This window comes from Trachinotus anak, unplaced genomic scaffold (assembly GCF_046630095.1).
Source record: "Trachinotus anak isolate AG129_WGS33_773 ecotype Australia unplaced genomic scaffold, CSIRO_AGI_Tana_v1 ptg000004l, whole genome shotgun sequence".
NCBI lineage: Eukaryota > Metazoa > Chordata > Actinopteri > Carangiformes > Carangidae > Trachinotus > Trachinotus anak.
Window position 1 is genome coordinate 15,064,366 of NW_027273855.1, and position 22,531 is coordinate 15,086,896.

The 22,531-nt window shown below is 38.2% G+C and overlaps 2 protein-coding genes across 3 annotated transcripts in view; one reads left to right on the forward strand and one right to left on the reverse strand.

The window, feature by feature from the left end:
• Nucleotides 1-7,347, forward strand: part of LOC139620593 (rho-related GTP-binding protein RhoA-D-like) — a 24,714-nt gene extending 17,367 nt beyond the window's left edge. For both annotated transcript variants that reach the window (XM_071476288.1, XM_071476287.1), the window contains exons 2-5: nucleotides 593-748; nucleotides 2,629-2,749; nucleotides 4,248-4,378; nucleotides 4,492-7,347. In XM_071476288.1, the coding sequence (XP_071332389.1) occupies nucleotides 593-748; nucleotides 2,629-2,749; nucleotides 4,248-4,378; nucleotides 4,492-4,665 (582 nt within the window). In that variant the 3' untranslated portion in view covers nucleotides 4,666-7,347. The remainder of the gene's footprint in view (nucleotides 1-592; nucleotides 749-2,628; nucleotides 2,750-4,247; nucleotides 4,379-4,491) is intronic.
• On the reverse strand, nucleotides 6,862-22,158 carry LOC139620587 (putative helicase mov-10-B.2). The gene is made up of 23 exons (XM_071476278.1): nucleotides 21,859-22,158; nucleotides 21,664-21,766; nucleotides 17,007-17,188; nucleotides 15,866-15,962; nucleotides 15,625-15,766; nucleotides 15,258-15,510; nucleotides 15,019-15,132; nucleotides 14,470-14,647; nucleotides 13,820-13,962; nucleotides 13,527-13,703; nucleotides 12,026-12,138; nucleotides 11,686-11,882; nucleotides 11,436-11,533; nucleotides 11,176-11,273; nucleotides 10,205-10,303; nucleotides 9,975-10,077; nucleotides 9,765-9,882; nucleotides 8,545-8,736; nucleotides 8,358-8,429; nucleotides 8,151-8,276; nucleotides 7,983-8,071; nucleotides 7,742-7,854; nucleotides 6,862-7,637 (listed from the first exon to the last, which is right to left on the reverse strand). The coding sequence occupies exons 1-23, from the start codon at nucleotides 21,990-21,992 to the stop codon at nucleotides 7,576-7,578; spliced, it is 3,003 nt and encodes a 1,000-aa protein (XP_071332379.1). The 5' UTR covers nucleotides 21,993-22,158; the 3' UTR covers nucleotides 6,862-7,575.
• Nucleotides 22,159-22,531: the final 373 nt, after the last annotated feature.

Sequence of the window (22,531 nt, forward strand, 5' to 3'; positions counted from 1 at the left end):
CTACTGCCTTCTCTCCATTATTGTCAGCTTGTGGGAGATGGCTATTGATCCGCGTGTGTTTGTGTGTGGGGCCATATCTCTCTGGCAAGCCACGTTTCACTCACATATACACACCTTTCAGGATTACAAGCCAAAAGAAAGAACAAATGTGCGCAATAGAGAGGAGTCAGACAAACCCAGTAAGAGCTGTAAATCACATTGCCACATGGGTGTGGAAGTGACACCTTACGGATTGTTTTTAATGAGATTGTGTGACTGAGGCCTTGCATGTGCAGCAGCATGTTGAGCACTGTGCTCTCCTCCTTTTCTCTTCACCTCCCACTGCTTTTCCAGACCAGTGCAGAGCCCTCAGCTCGACTCTGTTTTTCACCTCACACACAGGACACAGCCCAGGAAAGGGATAGGGTGCGGCTCTAAAACAGAATTGGATCATCTCCTTTTTTTCCCCTTGTTTTCACTCTATTTCTGGTTGCATTTTTTCACCTCCCTACTCTGCTAGAAAAGACTTGATTCTCACCAGTTTACTGACTGTTCACTCTCATGTATCTCCAGCTTTAACATATAGACTAATCAAAGTGTATTCTGTTTGTAGATGGCAGCCATCAGGAAGAAGTTGGTAATAGTTGGGGATGGTGCATGTGGGAAAACCTGTCTGCTCATCGTCTTCAGTAAGGACCAGTTCCCAGAAGTCTACGTCCCCACTGTGTTTGAGAACTACATTGCTGACATCGAAGTTGATGGCAAACAGGTACTTCATAATTTTAATGTTCTGCTCACTTGTTTTGGTGTGATGACTGTGAAGTAATTAGCAGCGGTGTAAAGTAACTAAGTACGTTTACTCCAATACTGCATTATACAGTACAGAACATTGTTTTTTGTTCTTTACTCAATCATTATGCATTTTACAATCCTTTAGATTTTTCTTGCGACCTTTTGGAAGAGACCTGCCTGGCTCTATCACTCACAGGATATTTTACTGTGGGAACATGCACTTAAATTTTGATAGTTCAACCAAATTTTGCTGATAATACTTCTTTATATTTACTATTTTGACTTGGACTTTTACTTGTATTGCAGTATTTTTACATTGTTGTACTTTTACTTCAGTAAAAGATCTGAGTTCTTCCACCACCACTGATAATTAGATCATATTCCTCAGAGCAGGCAGATTTATGTGACACAATAAAACTGCTGCTGTAGTGCTAAAAATGTGACCCTGTTGGCTCTGGTGTTTGAGAACCACGTGCTGTCAAGACTGATGGGGATAAGTGCGCATTGTTAGAAAATCTGTGGGTCTTTTCATTGTGATAAAGCTGCAGACCTCCAGCCAATAACAGGAAAAGGATCCTGTACAGGGTTGGAACCCCCCTCCTCATACATAATGACTAATGTCCCATTTCCTGTTCCTGTTTCCTGAGCTGCAAAATCTGGTATCAATGGGCTGGACTTAGGTTGGATATTCAAAATTGACTGTATTCTGTATGGTATACTTATTTTAAAAAAAACTACATTTGGTGAGGTGAAATTTTTCATAACAAGTCAGTGTCATTGTTCAAGTTACAGCTGACTCCTTATTAGTCTATGATTATACTCAGTTGTAGCTCCAAAGACAAAGAACAGAGGGCTGAAAAGTTCACACAGACAGCATAGTGGTAAACTACAGAAGAGGGTGCCTCCAGTGAGACACCTAGTGGTGAAAGAACTCAAAAGCGGCAGAAATGGACACTGAAGTTTGTATAGGCATGGTGTTGCTTGCTTTCCCAGTCAGAAGATGTGGTACAGCTCAGCTCACTGTCTCATACACTGTAGAAAACGCCCTCAATGTGTTATAAATCAGAAGATGCTGTGGCCAGCCAGTCTTGCTAAGTTAAATAGCTTGACAGCCAAGACGCAGGACTTGGCAAAACATGAGTAGTAAAATGTCAGAAAAGCCCAGATGAACTGCTAACACACTGTAGTTGTCCTCTGGGGCACGCTAAAGACTTTTTTCCCCCAATTCTCAGCAATAGCAGGCACAGTTTTCCAGCCATGATTGTAATGGTGGTAAGGGTACTGCATAATTTAATCAGCAGGATGCATCAGGATAAAACAAGTCAAGATAACTGTTAAAGCTAAGAGACCACTGTCAATTTGTATGGAGTTTTATAGTAAAAAAAAGCCACATGATATATGCATGAAATGACACTTATAGGCTACTGTACATAAGACATTGATCTATGGTGCTTTGTGGTTGCATTGTAGCATGTGCTACAGCTCTTACTGGGCTGTTGCAAAATTTTTTTTTTGTTGGGTATTTATTTTATCTAGATCAGGTCAGGCACTGTGGGACTGCTAAAACTTTGATTAACAACCTAAGAGAAGCCCGTGGGAGCCATGTCTACTTCTGGGGAGTTGGATTGTGGGCTTGATAGCAGAGGAAATAATTGTTTAAAATCCTTTCTTTTCTGTTTCCAGTTAATTTGCATCTTTTCTTATTGTCCATATTGTGTTTTTGTGTTTCTGATGTCTTTCTCCCTCTTCCTCCTGCTGTCAGTGAAGTGTGAACATAATGCCTCATTTTAATAATGTAACTGAATTTTACGCTCAATGCTAGACATCACTTGCATCACTTGTTTTCCTCTCTCTCAGGTGGAGTTGGCATTGTGGGATACAGCAGGTCAGGAAGACTACGACAGACTGAGGCCTCTCTCCTACCCCGACACAGATGTTATCCTCATGTGCTTCTCCATAGACAGCCCTGACAGTTTAGGTAAGGCTGGACACACTTACTTACCAACTTAGTGAGACTGTAACATTGTAGCTCATTGCTGTGCCCCATTTTTTCTTTGGAAGAAGCAAAATCCAGATACTTAATGAGATGTTGATTGACTGGTGATAGCACATAGCAATGTTTTAGTGAGCCTGTGTTGAAGAGACTTAATTCAGAAAGAAGTGTGTAAACCTAATTGAAATATTGATGATTAAAAAAAAAGAAAATCTTTGTATTTTACCTTGTAGTGGTACCTCAGTGAGGCATGGCAACTAGTTATGTTTCCTCACAGTTTAGAGAGAACTGAACTTGTTTCCAACATTTAATAAGTAGAGTTAGATGAGGCTCATGGATGGATTCAATCCACAACATGCAGAATGTGCACACAGCACTGATCAGAAATCAGAGTTTCCTCTGAGTGTAGAAACCTATTTGTACTGAAAAGTCTTCAATACTTTATTTTTGTACAGGGCAGCTTTAATTTTACCATATGCTCTGTTAAATGCCCACATTTCCCACCACAAGGAGAGCAGATCTTTCAGTGCAGTATAATCCATAATAAGCCTCTCAATTTCTGCTACTATTTTTTTTGTTTGTTTGTTTTTTTCAGGGACTTCATAAAAGTAATGATCCACATGGTAAAAAAATTTTAACTGTGTTTCCCCATGTGTATGATTAAATGATTAGTATTGCAATTAACCCAGCTGCTGCCATCCAGACAAACATTAGTTACCTGCATGTATGCTTTTGTGTTCTGGTTTAGTAATTCAAGTAATTAAAACAAAGTAATTTCACATCGTACATGACTGTTATCCAGCTACAGCATTTGAATTAATTAGCTTATATACAGTAAAAAGTAAATTTTTAAATCAATGGAAGCTGATTGAACAACTTGTACAGCACACAGTCATCAAGATTAACCAACTGTAGAGTGACTCTTCAGTTGGATATTAAGTCATCCTTAATAGAGATGAGAGGAGTGTTTTTAATGCAGATGTTTCCACACTCAGGAAGAACAAGATGGAGCAGGTTTCCAGAATGCAACATAGTTGCTGTAACTGTACAGGGCTTGAGATTATGCTGGAATTTTCTGGAGGTTTACACTGAATATCTTGCATATATATCAGGCTTAGATCTGAGCGTTCTTGGCCCTCAAAAACCAAATGAAACTGATGAATAAATATGTCTAGTTGGACAAAACTTAACCCCCAGGGTTTTCTCCCGCAGTGTTTTGTTATGGGCAATGCCACAGATGGTATGCCTACACTACCACAACATGACATCTCCTCCCAGAGCAAGCCGCTTATTTTGGCAAGCAGAGTCGGACCATGTATCAGCCAGGGGTCGGTGACCTTTTGATGTTTATGTCTGTAAAGCAGTAAGGGAAATGACACAGCTCTCCCAACTGTGTCCTTGTAAGGAAGGAATTTACAGTGCAATGACTTCTTGGGTTTTTTTTTTTTTTTCATATACTATTATTATTTTTTCATTCTTGTAGAGAATATTCCAGAGAAATGGACACCTGAAGTGAAACACTTTTGTCCCAACGTCCCAATCATCCTTGTGGGCAACAAGAAGGATCTTAGGAATGATGAACACACACGCAGGGAGCTGGCCAAGATGAAGCAGGTGCGTGTTTGTTTCTTCTTACCAGTAACAAATTATCCCAAAACTGATGAGTGTCTCAGCTAAATGTTGGAAAACTCAAATTTAAACCCACTGTCTGCCCATTTAACCTCCAGGAGCCAGTTAAGTCTGAGGAGGGAAGAGACATGGCCAACCGCATCAGTGCCTTTGGCTACCTGGAGTGCTCTGCTAAGACCAAGGATGGCGTGCGGGAGGTGTTTGAGATGGCCACCCGAGCAGCCCTGCAGGTCCGCAAGCGGAAGAGGAGGGGTGCCTGCCAGCTACTGTGAAGAGGTGGAGTTTTTTGGCCAATCAGCACCTGAGGGAGGACCCCCCCCCCCGCAACACACAGAGCAAAGTTAGAGAAACCTTAAATCAATGGCTTCCGTGGACTATACTTACTTCACAGATGCAGATGTGCCACAGGCAAATATGAAAGACTGACACACCTGTTTAAAAGCAAAACACATCAGCCTTTTTTTGTTTGTTTTTAGAACTCTATTTCCTCTGCTACTCACACACTGTCAGATTTTGTTTGTATGCTGTTTTGTTTTCCACCACCACCACACTGGGCTATTTTTTGTGAAGGACCTGCCCCCCTCCTCCTGTATGTATGAATTTATGTTTGTATTTATACGTGCATATACTTTACAAATATATCATGCGTCTGCCTCTGTGTTATGATTGTTTACAGAGAAGCGTCTTGTAGCTCACATGCTCACTGACTCCCTCTCTCTCAGCTCAAGTTGTAGACAGTTTTAGATTTGCTTTATGGATAGTATGGAACCCAAGCTTCTCTTGAACCTGCATGTACCACTCCATCTCCTTTTATACATCAGCTTCAGTCATGATCTCTTCATCTATTTGTCATACCACCATTAATTTTACACCCTGAAAGTCCTATTTCACCAAGTACTGTGTCAGCAGAGTTTTCCCCTGTTTCTGACAAAGGAATAAATTTAGAGCCTGTTTACACTGCATTAATTTACTGAAACCTACATAAACTGAAGCAGCAGTGACTATTTGTGCACAGAGGTGTTACACTGCACCTTGGCCTGTAGCTTAAACTGGCACTGGAAACAGTGGTCTGTTTCAGATTCAGCATACAGTTGTGATGTATCACTGTATACTGGATTAACCAAGGACAAGTGCACACTGTACACAGCCATATTAATATAAAGACAGATTATAGGTCTATTCTGTGTATAAAAGTTTTAATAAAATACCCAACTGACAACTTGATTGACAGCTCAGACAGCATCATTACCAATGTGCTATCTCCTCACCTGTTTGGCTCACCAGATCAGTAACTCTTGACATTCTGAAATTGGGGTTTAGCTTGTGTATAACAGCCCTTTATTTGACAGTACAGGGACATTCCTAAAAATGTGATTGAACAAACAAGGATATCTAAGTGGGTGTCTTGTGTGGCTCTTTAAGATCATTGAAAAGTTCATGGTCAACCTTATAGACACTGTGTGTGTGTGTGTGTGTGTGTGTGTGTGTGTGTGTGTGTGGACAACCACAGTATCTTTGGGTTCAAAGCTGAAATGTTAAATCAAAGTTTGACATGTTTTACACCAATCCTATGATCAAGGAATTTGAACAAGAAATTGCAATAGAATTGGGATGAAAGCCTGAGTGCCAGCTTTGTTAGTGACCAGAAGTACTATTTAAAGTACAGTAGTTTTCTCCATTAAGTGACAGTCATGAAACCACCTCATCTCCTTAAAAGCAGCCCTCTGATGCAGTTAAAGTGAACCTATTCGAGACAGTTCAACAGGACTTTGTGCTGTGCCGTACTGTATATTCCATATCTAGTCCTGCCCAGACAAAAGCCCTTAACACACTGTACACACAAGTGTATGAGATGGTCCCTACATTGAGCTTACCACCATCATAAGCTACATCAATGGTGATCTTCCTTTAATTCACTGCATTCAGATCCATAGAGATCAGAATGTTGCAGGCTCAGGCTAATTCCTGGACAGTGCCTCTATGTGAATGTCAAACATAATTCAAGAGAAAATGTTGATGGTGATGATGCTATACTAACAGGAGTGGGATGTGTTGAATGTTTGGATGAGACAAACGTGTTAATAAAGTATTTTTGAAATACTATGCAATCTTAACAGGTTTGGTTTTGTTTTGCAGTCCTAAAAGTATCACAAATCCTTTTAACACTTTTTAATTGATATTTTGATACTTTTGTCCAACATTTCCACCAGCAAAATGTAAAATAACTGATATTTCCAAAGTATATTGCAGCATCTTACATTTGCATTCTTATGTTCCAGGCAGGAATTGGTTAATATTCATCTCCATTTGATATTAAAATCCAAGTGTGATTTCTTAATTTTTCTTTTTCCATTTAACAGAACCAAAACCCAACTTCCACTGAAAACTAAAGACAAAAAAGCTAAATCATCTGAACTTTTTATAGTTTGGTTTGAATGACCTGATAAAAGAGCAGTTTTGACAACAAATGCACTTTTATTTTTTAATTCAGAAAATGGCAAATACAAAATAAGCATACACATTTTTAATCTGGTTTAAATGAATAAAAATTACTGTACTTAAAAATTGTGATTAAAAAATGTATTCATGTCTCACCATCCATTGTAGAAATATCTCAAAGATGATCAAGAGAAATGGGAGGCACCTGAGCTAAATTTCAAGCTTCATAGCAAAGGATCTGAATACCTATAGTACCAGTCAAAAGTTTGGTCATTATCGGGTATTGAGTGTAGATTGATGAAGGAAAAAATATTTTATTTTAGCATAAGGCTGCAACATAACAAAATGTGAAAAATTAAAGAGGTCTGAACATTTTCTGAATGCATTGTATATGGATTGACAATGATGTGCAGTTGCTTCAGTGAATCGACAAATCGTCATAAAACTACATGACTGTAAAAAAGCAGTGATGATTGAGGAATGTTAAAAACTACCAATTAAAAAACTAATCCTGAGACAGACCATGATTTTTTTTTTTTTTTTGATAATAGCAGCTTGTACAGCTGTTTCAAATGAAAGTGGTGTTAGTGCACCCCACTGGAGTAGCCAACAGGCAAACAGTCATAAAACACCACCTGGTTATATTTTATATATATTTTGGTATGTTATTTTTTCCATGTGAATGCTGGCTGTGTCACATAGCTTTCATTTCAGGTTTCTGGGCGTTTGGGCTCTCCGTTTGTTCACAGGTCATTCCTCCACTCGGGGTCCATGATCTGCTGAACAGCACTCTCAGCAGTCTCCACTGACGGGAAAAGAGTCACAGAAAGAAAGATGGAAGATTTTTACATCAATTCAAAACGTTCCATCTGAGGGGGATAGTAATGGAAATAAAGATCTGTGTGTCACCTTGAGCCTCAATACTAATGCAGAGAGCAGCGAGTCTCATCACCACATCCTCGTCTTCCTCTGCACGAACAAAGCCAGTGTAGCCTCCTTCATCGCTGCAGTACTTGATGAAGCTGCAGGCAAGCAGAGAGAAGAGAACCGTGACAAAGTTACCTGGGACTGCTCTCTTGGATTTAATATGAAATTTTATCGATATGTGTGCTGTGACAGCAGAAAGCAGAAGTGACCATGTGACACGTACTGGGCCCAGGTAGTATCTTTGTTCAGCACTCTGGGGTTTCCCACCACAATCAGCAGGGCTTTGGCTCGAGTCACAGCCACATTGAATCTCTGGAGAAGCAAAGAATGTGTCAGAATAATGTTCTGCATGTACCTATGCAGAGTATGTGCATGTGTTTATAGCAGATACCTTCTCATTCTTGACAAAGCCCAGGTTGAACTGTTTGTCTATTTCTGCGTAATTGGGGCTGCTCCGAACTGTAGACACCAGGATGACTCTCCTCTCCTGACCTTGGAACTCTTCCACCGAACCAACCTATCACAGATATGCACATAAACTTCAGACAAAGCCTCTATTGTGTGTTTCACATTGTTTTAGTGTGAAATATTTTGTTACCTTAAGCGCATTTATGTCCTTAAATTTGAAGTCTTTCCCAACTTTTTCTAAGGCCTTACGGATTTTCTGCACCTATAGGACACCCAGAAAAAAACATCTTTCAATCTACATATAATTACATTTTTCCACTTCAATGTGTGTTCATTAGACCTCAGACTGAAGTGTGTTGAATTGAATTCATTCTGACCTGTTTCCTGTAGGGGGCGATGATGCCTATGTCTTTGGGTGAGATAGTGGCCAGGCCCTTCTTTCCCTGTGACTGCAGCAGTTTCCTCACATAGTCCATCAGCACCTCCACCTCTGCTATGTTGAAGAATGAAGGACTGCTGGCCTCACGCTCATCAATACCGGTGACCCCATGGAAGATCAATGGGAAGCCCTGAAAAATACATGAGAAATAATTTAAAGGAAATTATTTTTGCATTCTTATGCTGTATTCTTTAGAGACATTATTTTTGAAAACTTCTGTGTTGTTTGTAAAGTGGAGTAAACTTCAAGGTAGAATTAAAAAAAAAAAAACATTCACCAAAGATCAAAACGTTAAATCAAAAGTAATACAGCAAGTGCTGTAAGGGTATTCGTGATTTATAATGATACTGGGTCTTGAAGTGTGTTGAAGCACTGGCAAGTGTGCATTTTCTTTTCTGTTTTGTAGAACTGTCTAATCTAACAAATCAATTTTTGGAATGGAAATAAATCAGACTTTTTGGTCTCATTCATAGTGAACAGTATTTCATAGTCAGAAATTGTTAATTTTGTCTTTCACCAGAGTTATTCACCAGACAAAATCATTAAATTAATCAAGATGTTACAGGTATTGTCCTTCAATGAAAATCCTCCATCAAAATGGAGAAAACTGCACTAAAATGTTAGTATTAATATACTGAATCTTAAAGGTAAAGGTATTAATGAACTAGGGCTGCTTCTGACAATTATCTTCATTTTTATTTAGTCTTATATCTCTACACTAATTATTTAGTCTATGATGTGTCAAAAAATGGGGGAAAATGTCTGTCAGAATTTCTCGGAAATGCGTTGTCTTCAAAGTGCTTCAAATTTTGTCCGACCAATTGCTGAAAACCCAAAAATATTCAATCAACAATGCTATAAGACAGAGAAGATATTCCATTTGGAGTTGCTGTAACCAGCAAATGTTTTGGCATTTTTGCTTAAAAGAACAACTGATTAATAGATTGTCAAAATATTTGGCAATTAATTTTGTGTTGATCAGCTAATTGATTAATCCACCAACTGTTTTAGCTCTAGAATTAATATAAAATGGCTACATTGTATTTTAATAATGAAGCTATAGTAAAGACTATTTGGTTGTCACTTTTCATTGTTTTGATTTCTATGTGATCAGTTTCTGTTTGCACATGCATTGTGCAGCATGCTGTGAATCATTACCATCTTGGGAAGATGTTCCCATCTGCAGTAGGAGTTGCGTAAAATTTCATCTGCGTGACACAGCAGCTCTCCATCATAGAAGAGCTCGTTGGGAATCTTCAGAATGGCAGGATGGGACCTGAAAAGGACCAAGAGAAATGAAAATAGATTTGAAAATGCATTCTGGAAATCCCTGCAAGCAGTGACCTATAACCATCTCTTCTATGATACCTGTAGTTGCGCAGCAGTTTGGTGACAAAGCGATTGTTGAACACGCCCTCGTCTTTGCGGTACAGAGGGAAATCATTCATCAAACGCTCCAAGAGGGAAACTCCTGCAGACAGCAGACCCTTTTTAACTCCAGAAACATATCAAATGTGTGCAAACAAAAACTGAGTTGCAGAACTATGTATACTCATTTATCCAAACTAAACAATCTGTGTGAGTGTGCCTGTACTAACCCATGCCATATTTCAGCGCAAAAGGGGATCTGAGGATGGGTCCAAGCTGCTTAGGATCTCCAGCCAAAACAACTTGACCAGTTTCTGGATGGAGCAGCCCTTTGTAGCACAGATAACAAAAATCAAACAACACATAAAGCTTCAGTACAATTTCAAGCTAGAATTACCAGCTTGCATTTGTATGTCTCATTCTACATTGAGTTGAATTATTCAAACAATTAGATTTTGTATTTTGAATGTACTCAATACAATTAAAGTTAGTTAATCAAATTAAATTTGCTCAATTAAACTGAGTGCCATTAAATTGATCAAATCAAATTTCATTGTATTAATTTTACTTATTAGGTGAAATTTATTGAATTATATTTACTCAATTAAATTATGTTGATAAAAATTAAATTGATCAAAATTAATTTCACTGAATTAAATCTTTTGAGACAGTTAATTTAAATAAATAAGATTTACTCAAATAAAAAAGTAAATTAAATTAGATTAAAGTGAATTCATTTCTAATTATTATTATTTTATTTTTAATTTTTATTTATTTTTATTCAACCAAAAAAAAAAAAAATTTAATTACCACCTCGCAGTTAAGGAATATGGTTACAGTGTTGAATAATGGCCAGAAGTGTTTTTACAGTACATTATGATGTCACAGTGAAGTTGACAGTTGACATAAAATGTCATCACTTCATCACTTTACCCTATTATAGTTATGGTCAAAAAACATACTTTTTTGAGGTCACAGGGACCTTGTCCTTTGACCTTTGTCCACCAAATTCTAATATGTTCATCCCTGAATCCGTGTGGATGTTTGTGTCAAGTGAAATGAAATTCCCTCAAGGCATCTCTGAGAATTTGTGTTTATGAGAATGGGACAAATGTACGGACACTGCAAAAACATTATGCCTCCAGCCATGGCTTTCACAGGCATGGAGGCATAAAAACACAGTGGTCTTTGCTCTCTTTACCTGCCAATGGGACTAAACATTCAGTCTCCACAGCATGCCCTGCCTCGTCCACAAACACGTGAGTGAAATGTCCTGGAGGAATGCCTCCTGAGACCAGCCTGAAGAGATCAGAGACATGGTAAATAGTAGCAAACTTACTCTCACAAATTCACGTGTGCAGTTGACTGTTAGTATTTGATTAGTAAATACTGTAGTGTGCAACAATGAAATGCAACTTTTAGTGTTATGGTGAGCAAACTTCAATGAGAGTCATTCACTACCTTCCAGCCGTTAACAGGGTGGTGACCATGATCCTATACTCCATCAGCGTCTCTTTTGGAGGAAAAACATAACACTCTCCTACCAGGTTAGAGCATGCCTGTGAAAGTACCACAAAGTAAAGCACAGAAGTGCAGCAGTGCTACAGCAAGAAAATAAAAGGATAAAAGAAATGCTTTTCATCTGACACAAACAAAAGTGAAGCATCAGTCAATCAGAATCACGTGCAGTACAAGAGCACCTGGCACTGACCTTTAGCTGTTCAGGGACACATTTTGGGTCTCGGCTGCTAGCGTACATGCGGTACACTTTATGCTCATCCACGTGGTCCAGAATTCTGTTGCAGAGCAGATCAGCTGCGCTGTTGGAAGGAGCGCAGGCCAGGATGTGGCAGGAGGCCTGGGTCTTCTCTATCTGTTTGATGGCCTCAACCAGAGTCACAGTCTTGCCTGAACAGACAAAGAACAAACAGAATAAAGTCAAGTGCAATAAATTTCTGGCTTTGTAAACAGTTGTTATGTTAACAAGTCAAAACTAAATGGCTTAAACAGCACAATTTTAAGAAGGAAGAGTATACTGATAGTTTCTGTACCTGTTCCAGGTGGGCCAAACACCAGGTAAGGGGCAGGTTTGGATGAGCCAGCTACAATGTGCTTTATTGCTTGATACTGCTCTTTGTTTCTCTCCAAATGTGAGTCAAACAGCCTATCAACGTGTCACAGAAGAATGGTTAAAAAGAAAAGATAAATGTTAATGAATTTACTGCTTGTGACTGGTAAAAACACTCTAACCAGTGAAGAATATTTTTAGCATTGTGCAATAGCATTGCGTGTGTGTGAGGATTGCAAGGTTATGATGCTTGCTTTTGATAACTATAGGTTGGGGAGTTGCTGAAGTCTCAAAAGGGAGCAGGATGTTACAGATAGTGAAGCCAAGGATGTGTGGAGGGGTTGTTCTTCAGATGCGGGGTGGACATGCCATGAATAGACTGCATAGGTAGAAGATGAGGATAGAAGTAGGCAAGGGCACAGTTAACTGATAGAGGGGAGACAGCCCTGAGGAGAGGGGAGGGTTGTGTCTGTCTCTGTCTTCTCTTCTCTGTTCCACACACATAAAAATCAGCTGTTGCCAGGCAGGAGTGAAGGAGGTCAAATGGAGTCAGATAACCATGAAGGAGGCGCCTGGGCGAAGGCCAGTCGGGCAACAGCCAATGAAGAAGAGTTCAACCTACATTCCTTGCTTTCTTTGTGTAACAATAATAAAAAGACCGGGTTAGGAGGAAGTTAGTGTGTCAGACTTTGTGAACTGGCACAGCTGCATGTTGTTGTCAGGGAGAGATAGTTTGGACCCGGAGCTCTGTAACGATCCTCTTTTAATTTTGTGAAAGCTTGTTTAATAAATTAGTGAAAAGAATTCGGAATTCGTCTCCTGCATTAACTTCATTAACATCAAACGAACACGCGAGTTTACTTGAAATGAGAAAAGACAGTAAACTCAACACCAGTAAATGATTATCACAGGAGAGCTCAAATGTAAATGCGTGGATGGAAATACAATAGACATTTACAAAATGGAACAATTTGCTTCACACTAGGAAAAATAGGTTAACTACAGTGCATAACAGCCCATAGGCCTCATTTTATTTGCTATATTTAACATGGTGGTCCCTGCATTCCTGTACGGATAAGCAGTATAGAAGATGGATGAATGGATGGAGTAGTATGGCATGTAAAATTGATTTTAAGTGTAACCTTTAGATGTTCTTCCTTTTTCATTTTAAATCCATCTTCCTACATGAATAGAATCAACCAATCAACTTGCTTTGTGATCAGGTTCACATGAGGTGTTTTTGATATTCAGGATATCTGACCATTGACTCTGCCGAGTCCTCTAGAGACCTTTGCATGTATCTTCAGAGCAAACATAATTCCAGCCCTTGTTGAGAAGTCTGGTCATATGTGCAGATAAATCATTGTCTTACATTATTCATGGATTCATGTAGAGGGATACTACAGACATATGTGCTGCAAATAGCCAGCTAAAAATGCACCACGAATAGATATGCACGCAGGTTATATACTAACTTGCCTAACCTGAGGTTGGGAGGCTCAGTTAGTTGACAGGAGTTGGTAGGTGCAGCAGGGAACAGCACTTCCCCCAGTCCATTTCTAGCTGCCAGTTCTGCTGCTCTGTGCTGAACACGCAGAGTCAGGCGGTTGACAGTGAACTCAATGCTGAACTTCATGTTGTCTACAAAGCGATCCAGCAATCTGCAAATAAATTAAAAGACAAACCATCTGAATCACAAATTATTATTTAAAAAAATATTAGTCAAAAATTCAATATGTTTTAATTATTGTATGTTACAGTATTGTCTTGATCTTACTCTGAGCCAAAGCCCAGTTTGACACTGTCCAGCTGCACACTGTGGACGTAGCCGCGGTACTTCACCCCTGTTTCTCCTGTGGGATATGCCAGCAGCTGATCTCCTCGTAACACAGACGGGCGGTTCTCAGACACACCAGGTACCTGGCAGGTGAGCAAGAAGAAGGAATTTATTTATTTATTATTATTATCTGTATGCCAGTGAATGTACAGGTGAATATGTTGTCCCATTGTGTTAATCTAATGGCCTTTTTTTAATCATACCCCATCAGAGTTCGGTCTCAGGAATGTATATATATATATATATATATATATATATATATATATATATATATATATACACACATATATATACATATATATATATATACATACACACACACACACACACACACACAAACATGTTTATTTCTGCCGTAAAGTTGGGCACTGACACGCTTTTAGAGCCAGGTTCCAGTGGCCATTAGAGGAACTGCAATTTTTGGAACTTCCATGTTGACTCCATTTATCAGCCCCAGAGGTTGCCACTTGGTTAAAATGAACTAGAAAAGCTAAATGTGATCTAGTGACTCTGAAAGTGAAAGTATGAGTTGAACAAGTTAGGGAGAGACTGATTATTTGGGGAAGTGACTGAGTGCATGACATATTTACCTCCAGAACAAGAAGTTTCTTGTTTACTGGGTCTCTGGACATGATGGCGTATTGTCTTTCCTTGTTGGGGATGTTGTATCTCTTGATGTCTACCTCCATCTGAAGCTCCTCCAGATACAGCAGCAGCTGCAGCTTCTCAGTGTAGTTCTCCCAGCTCAAGGGATTTTCCAACAAGGTCCTTATAAACGGACCAAAGCAAAAGAGACAAATTACTCGGCAGTATATATACTGTAGAACAGAAGCTGTCTCGAATTATATCATTCATGTGTCTTTACACTATGTGTTCACATTCAGAACAACCCTGTCTCCTGGAAATTTTGTTTATATATATTACTCACATGTATTACCACAATCAACAACAGCACACTGGGTAAGGTTAGGGAAAACATTGTGTTTTAGGTTAAATGTTAAATATCACGTTGTGTCTACATAACAATAAGCACTTAAATAATGCTGTTGTCAATACAAGTGGACATTGCATGGCCAGATATTTGTCACAAACCAAATAAAATCACAACTGGAAATGACCAAAAAAACAACTGAATTTACCTTTTATCAGTGGAGAAAGTAGACTGCTTCAGTAACTTTATGAGCTGGTTCATATACTGTGGTATTGGATAGTTTTTTAGCTGAACCACATTTTGTAGCTGCATCACTGACAGCCTAGTAAGACAAAATGCAAAAAGTAGGATATATCACTATGAGTCATACAGTATTTCACTTTTTATATTTGCTGTATATTTAACATTTGCTGTATATTTAACAGTGTATTGAGTGAACAGTGTTACCCATCAGGTCGCTGCCCATCCACAATTTTGTAATTAACTTCAGGTGTCCAGGCAGGGAGAGACTGAGGTTTGTAGGGTGCTATAGGTGCCAGCTCCCGTCCCAAGGAAGTTATACACTGAGTCTCAATAAAGCGCACAATGTGGAAAGCAGTGGTGGAGGGCTGCAGGTCTGGTTTGAATTCAAAGGCCAGCGTAGCTGGATAGAAACCAACCAAACTGCAGCGGAAGTCAACCTTGATTTCATATCTGTCACCTGAGATCAGAACATAACAGACAAGAATATTTTATGTGGGTTATTCATTGTGGTTTATTGTGCCCATCTCTCAGTGCAGGAAAATATGGCATCATGAATATACTTTTGTGTTACCCGGTTTGAGTGTCAGGGGGTTTGTTTTGGTCACTTTGTGCTCATCCATCAGAGTTAAGTGTTTGAGCCAGTGCAGTGGGGTGTAGTAGGTGAAATACACAGGTTCTGTTCCAGTGTTTGTCACATTCAGATTTATCATATACTGTTTAAAAAAGAAGAAAAACAGATCTATGTAATGTAGCTACACATTTGTACAATGACTAACAATAGAAATAACACTAAAATTTTACAACACAAATACCTCAAATGTGTTTTCCACGCACAAGCAAAGTTTCCCATCCTCAAACTGATGGTCAGAGGTGATGGTGATACCATGTTTGTCAGAAATGAAGTGAGCCCTGCGGGTGCAAAAATAGCAAAGATTATATATTACAGGCAAGTGGTGTGTGAATTTGAAGATCACTATTAAATCAGAACCAAGATTCAAGTGTGTTCTTTCAAGTGTTTTATAAGTGCATGAAAAAATAATACAGGCAGCAGTGAAGGAGAGCTGTAGTGAGTGCAAGGCTAGTGACACGCTACAGGGAAATAACAGTTAAGTGATAACAAACTGTATAATTCACAGCTTTGTGGACTGCTATTGTGAGTCTACAAGCTATGCTGATTCCTGCAGTTTATACTTACAACCCTACCCACACTACTTCCTGTCCCGTCTGCTTTTTGCCACAGCACACAAGAAAATTAAGCCTGTTGTTGCGAGGCTTGACTCCAAAGAAGACAGTTGTTTGCTGAGTGTCACTTTTTAAATTACCTTTACTTATTGTCTGATGCATAAAGAAACAGTCTCTGGGCAGTCTCCACTGTCTTAAATTGATATATTTATTCTGATACCAGGATAATACTCCATGTACCAGACACAGCATACAATCTGTGTAACCATCCCTTCCCCCACCCCCCACTTCATTCTACTAAAACTGCAAAGAGGACACGGTAACAATGAGGGGTGCAGATGGTTGTTCTTAATTATTTTATCTCTCTCTGAATTACAAATTCCACTAAAAAACAGTTTCCAACAAACACATCTCAGACATCTAAGACTCAACAAAGTCCTATAACCTTCACAATATACAGTCTGAATCATTACTAACATCAAAGGTTGCAATGCCCCTTAGATGTTACACACCAGATGATTTAACAGTGATTCAGCAACTTTACACATACATTCCAGTAATTTTTATGACACTGTCTATGAACTAAAACACCGGTTTTCTCTTTTATTATTTAAAAGAATGATTAAATATGTTTGACTTGAGAAGACTGCAGTGTAGAAGAAAACAGTAGAAAAACATTGTTTTAAAAATATCAAAAAACAGAACAAACAGAAAAGGCTTTTGGGGAGCATGATAATCAAAAGAGGAAATCTCATTATTTGGTCCTGTTACCTGTGTGTCTTCAGTTTGTCCATCAGAGAACTGGCCAGTTTCCTCCGGGCTCGGACTCCCGTCTCTGCTTCATCTGGGGAGGTAAAGGTCTGCACTGGCCCGGGACTGGCTGTACCATTGTGCACGGCCTGTGGCTGACGGCTCCTGGGTGTGTGCCACTGGTCCACATAAAGAGCTCTGACCTGTGCAGAGTATCACTTCATATCAATTTTATCCTGGGATGAAAAATTCCTTTCCTCTAATGATTTTTCTTAGGCAGTAGTGGAGGGTGAGCACATGTGTAATGGTGTCCTCACCTGTTTATAAAAGTACTTAATCTGCACCCATCTATTTGTCTAATAACCTTGTAAATGCATATAAATATAGTAGCAGCAGTAGTTTGTCTTAAGACATGAGAAAATGGCACCACCCAGATGCTGGTGGTTGGGCCATGAGTCACAACCCTTGCTTTCGGTATGACACATTGCTGTTGTTTGTTTAAAACACTAAATCTGGTTTGTTTTTTCTACTCGATAACATCTTTTAGAACATCTGCATTTAATTCTGACCGAGTTTGAATAATTTTAAACATTTCAAAACACACACACACACACACACACACACACACAAAAAAAAAAAAACTGTGAACATTTTTTCTCCTTTGAATGATGAAGCAAAGTTTAAGTCAGTAACAACTTGAAATCTCCTTTATGTTGGACACTGGACACATCTTAAGCATATATAAAAGTTGATGACAGGACAGATAATTTGTTTAAAGAGTGATGACACTCTGGAGAGGGGGTGGAAATATTGCTATTATTACCGTCTAGTAACTGAGAGCTTTACTTTCTATATGGAAGTACCAATTATTTGTACCACAAAATGACCATAAATAAGTGCACACGATACAGTTTGCTATTTTAAACTAGGAGGAGTTACAATTCATATTAAGATTTTCAACAAAAAACAGATATTTTTAGTTTTTACAAAATTTGGATTTGCAGAAAAAGTGTACTGTTTGACTTCCTTTGCGATTACATTTAGCTTTTTACCTGTAAATTTGCTTTTCTGAATATTAAATTTAGCCAATAAAATTAAAAGATAAGCAATATACAGATGAGAATTCTATCATGTGTTATCTTCCAGCACACCGAACAGTGCATGTTTCCATATTAATGTTAAAATTTCATCAACATGGCTATTTACAAAAATACAAAAGTCTTACAAAAGGATATTTAAGCTATGTTAAATCTTTGAATAAGCTTGAAAGAAATTTTCTTAATTTTATTAGTTATCAGACACTGATTGTGAAGGAATTTTTCTTTCTTTATGTAGTATTATATAGCGTTTCCACAGGTCACTTACAAGCAGGGCCTAAAAGCAACAGCTAGTTGTCTGTCTCAAGGAAAGCCATGAAGACACAGAGTCAAACAGGCCCCAATGACCAATGTTATCACAACCAAGGTCGTAAAGATATCACAAACCAAGCCTGCCTCCAGTCGAGGGAGTGAACAGTCAAAACACAAGGGCCCTTCCCCCAAGAGAAAGATTGCCTTCCTTTAGAAAAGAACTGCATGAAAATATACAGTGTGAATTAGGTGACCTTGATTTATTGTTTAGGATGTGGTGCCTAAGAGAATTTTCACACATGTATGGATAGGTGCAATGAATAATATCCTTATTTAGACATTTAGTAAGTTTTGCATAAGGTTATATGGGATTAAATAAGAGCTGCAGGGAGGATAAGATTCAGAATTAGGAGGCAGTACACAGTGTTAACTTGCATTGCTCATCCCTATTCTCCTTGGCCAAACCTCAATAAATCCTAATTAGACATCTTAAGACATCTGGGTCTCCTGAAATTTCTTCTGAAACTTCTTCCACCACTGGTTAACTAGCTCAAAATACAATATAATACAATAATACAATACATCAATGTAAGAATACTACTACTATTTTATATAATAAAAAATGAGGCAGTAAAATGATCCCTGTGATTGATATATTATCAAATATATATTGGATATTTATTGATATATTATCAAATATTTATCCGATTGTTAATACTGATGCAACAATGCGTAAGCTGAATTTTACTGTTGCAGGTGGTTGAAAGAAATTTCCTTAATTTTATTAGTTATCAGACACTGATTGTGAAGGAATTTTTCTTTCTTTATGCAGTATTATGTAGCGTTTCCACAGGTCACTTACAAGCAGGGCCTAAAAGCAACAGCTAGTTGTCTGTCTCAAGGAAAGCCATGAAGACACAGATAGAGTCAAACAGGCCCCAATGACCAATGTTATCACAACCAAAGTCGTAAAGATATCACAAACCAAGCCTGCCTCCAGTCGAGGGAGTGAACAGTCAAAACACAAGGGCCCCTCACCCATGAGAAAGATTGTCTTCCTTTAGAAAAGAACTGCATGAAAATATACAGTGTGACTTAGGTGACCTCGATTTATTGTTTAGGATGTGGTACCTAAGAGAATCTTCACACATGTATGAATAGGTGCAATGAATAATATCCTTATTTAGACATTTAGTAAGTTTTGCATAAGGTTATATGGGATTAAATAAGAGCTGCAGGGAGGATAAGATGCAGAATTAGGAGGCCTATTCTCCTTGGCCAAACCTCAATAAATCCTAATGCTTAAGACATCTGGGTCTCCTGAAATTTCTTCTGAAACTTCTTCCATCACTGGTTAACTAGCTCAAAATACAATACATCAATGTAAAAATACAACTACTATTTTATATAATAAAAAATGAGGCAGTAAAATGATCCCTGTGATTGATATATTATCAAATATATATTGGATATTTATTGATATATTATCAAATATTTATCAGATTGTTAATACAATGCGTAAGCTGAATTTTACTGTTGCAGGTGGTTGAGGTGTATCTGGTTTGCACTATATATGTATCATATGACTAATGAGAGAGAAAAGGTGAAAAAACTAACTTCTGATTCACAAATTTCTATTCTTTTTCTCGACTTTTCATTAATTTTTGCTTTTTTGTAGAAACATTGGATAATTTTATCTCATTGGGGCCATAAAAATGTATTGAAATGAAAACAACTGAAAAGTTAGAGGCGAAATATCTCTTGATGAAACTGAAAACAACTAACAGACTTGTCGTGACGTGTCAAAGGATGCCAACTAGACACTGATTTTGAACAAAAAATGTTGGAACCACTTAACAATTCACTGTATTTTTTAAAATTTTATCATACATTTTCTAGTAAGTAAAATCTTAAACTATAGTAACTATAGCTGGTAAATATGTGTAATGGATACCCTTAAATAAAATAAAACCACCTTCTACCTTATTCTTCTTAGGTAAAGTGCTTGAGTAAATGTTCTTATTTTTCACCACTGGTAAGAGCCCGGCCTTTTTCCATGCCAAATTATCCATAAAACCATTCTAGTATGAGATTACATACAGACAGTATCATTTTGAAAGACATCTTATAGATTTATTGTTACCATTGGGATGTGAAGAGAGTGCACTGAAGGAGAGAAGGTTAAAAACTGATGATTACCCCCTGGTTGTTGTCTAAATAGCATACATGTGCCTGAAGGAATTGCACTAAAACCTTTGAATAATCCCCACTTGTTACAGTGATATTGTATTGTAATACAAACTTCTCATAAGTAAACAATGTGCCGTCCCTGTTAAATAACCAATCCACCAGAATAAGATCATTTTGGAACCACTATAAAAAAATAGATTTGTATTTTGTACTTTACACTGTAGCACTGCCCTATGGTGTCCAGTGGCGTCACTGCTGCATCTGATGACCAACAAGCTCCTGACCATATCCACTATTTATAGTGAGGTCACATGTGTGATAGACTTTGACCTCAGAACTTAAAGCCATTAAACTGGTATTCATTATCAATGTGTTGATAGTATTATTGTAAATGTCAGTTCTGCATCCAGCCTACATCATTTATTGGTTTCATTTGATTCAAAACAGGTCATTTAACTTAAAAACAAGTGATTTTAAATTGAATTAAAATATTGCATATTGCAACTACTGTGCCACTATGGCAAAAATATTATAATATACAGCCAAACTGTGAAAATACATGAGATCTATAAGGGAAAATAAAATGTGCCAGTGGCACAGATCATGATAAAACAATGAAAGCCAAAGATTTCAAACTAACTCTGCATCATCACATTGCAAAGTCTGTAAATGTGGTTCTCATTATATTAAAACAAAAAAAAATCTGACTGACGTTGTGAATTTTTGTGTTGAACTATGTTATTACATAAATTTGATTTGTTATGGTTTGGGGGCCAGCAAGTCTGGGTACAGATGTAGAAAAGTAGATTACTTGCTTGTCGTGAGAAGCAGAGCGTATTCCTTGTGTCCTCCTAATACATTTAATGGTATGTACCTCGTTATTATACCCTCTCATGTGTCAGGGCATATTGATGAGAGTATATGAGCTTCACACAGGCTTTGGTTATTGTCAATATCTTCTGAATGCATGTGAAGAAGAACATTGACTCAGGCCCGTTTGTAAAGTGCGTCAACTGTGAACTATTGTCTCTCATGTCCGATTCTTCATCAGACAAGCATCGTCTTCATTATCTTCATCAAAGGATTCAGCCTTTCACTCATACACCTGCTTAAAATATATTACAGGTAGAAGTGCATACCGTGGACTTAAAGCGAATGGTGTCTCCTCGTCTCGTTATTTTGCCGCTCACTTTCAGGGCATAGAGGACTGAACCAAAGTTTGGGTCTTTGGTCCCCGCATTCCTGAAATAAAGGCAAAAACATGTAATTTCGCTAAAATTGATCAAACATTCATACATACAGACAAATCATCAACATGATGAGGAAGAACTCACCTACTCCTGAACTCTGTGTTATAAATGTCTCTTAGTTGAAGTCTGTCTGTGATGAATGTCCGATCACTCTCCTTCAAAAACTCAAAGAAGTCGAGCCCAATTTGGCTGCGTGAAGTTAACTTCACATTAACCATGATAAAAAAAAAAAAATAAAAAAAAAAAGGTATGATCGCAGTTAATGCAGTTAATCAAACACGGAAGCGCTCAGTCTATTCACCTGAAAACGGATATAAACCGCTCATCAGTGCGACTCTGATATCTGCGTCTCAGAATGCTAATCGCTTTTATATCCCTGGGCAGTCCACATGGGCGGTGTCTCTCTGCCTCTCATGATGCGGAGCTGTACAGCTGACACTTAGACTGAGCCTGGAGATTTAAAGCGGATACACCCTCACAGCCGGTCAGGCAAGAGAAACGAAAGTTAAGAGTTGAAACTGTGAAGCCAAATGAGCAAAACGAAACTGTAGACACATCGGATCATAACAGAGCTATAAAAACAAAAAGGATGAGTCAGTCAGTGAACAAGTCAGCAATATTAACTTCACGTTTTCCTTTCAGTGACTCGTTTTGCAACATTAGAATATACACATTTTAACTTGTATATTGTAATAAGTTACATGTCCTCTGTTATAACTGTAGTGTGCGTTATTATTTTAATTATTATTATTGTTAT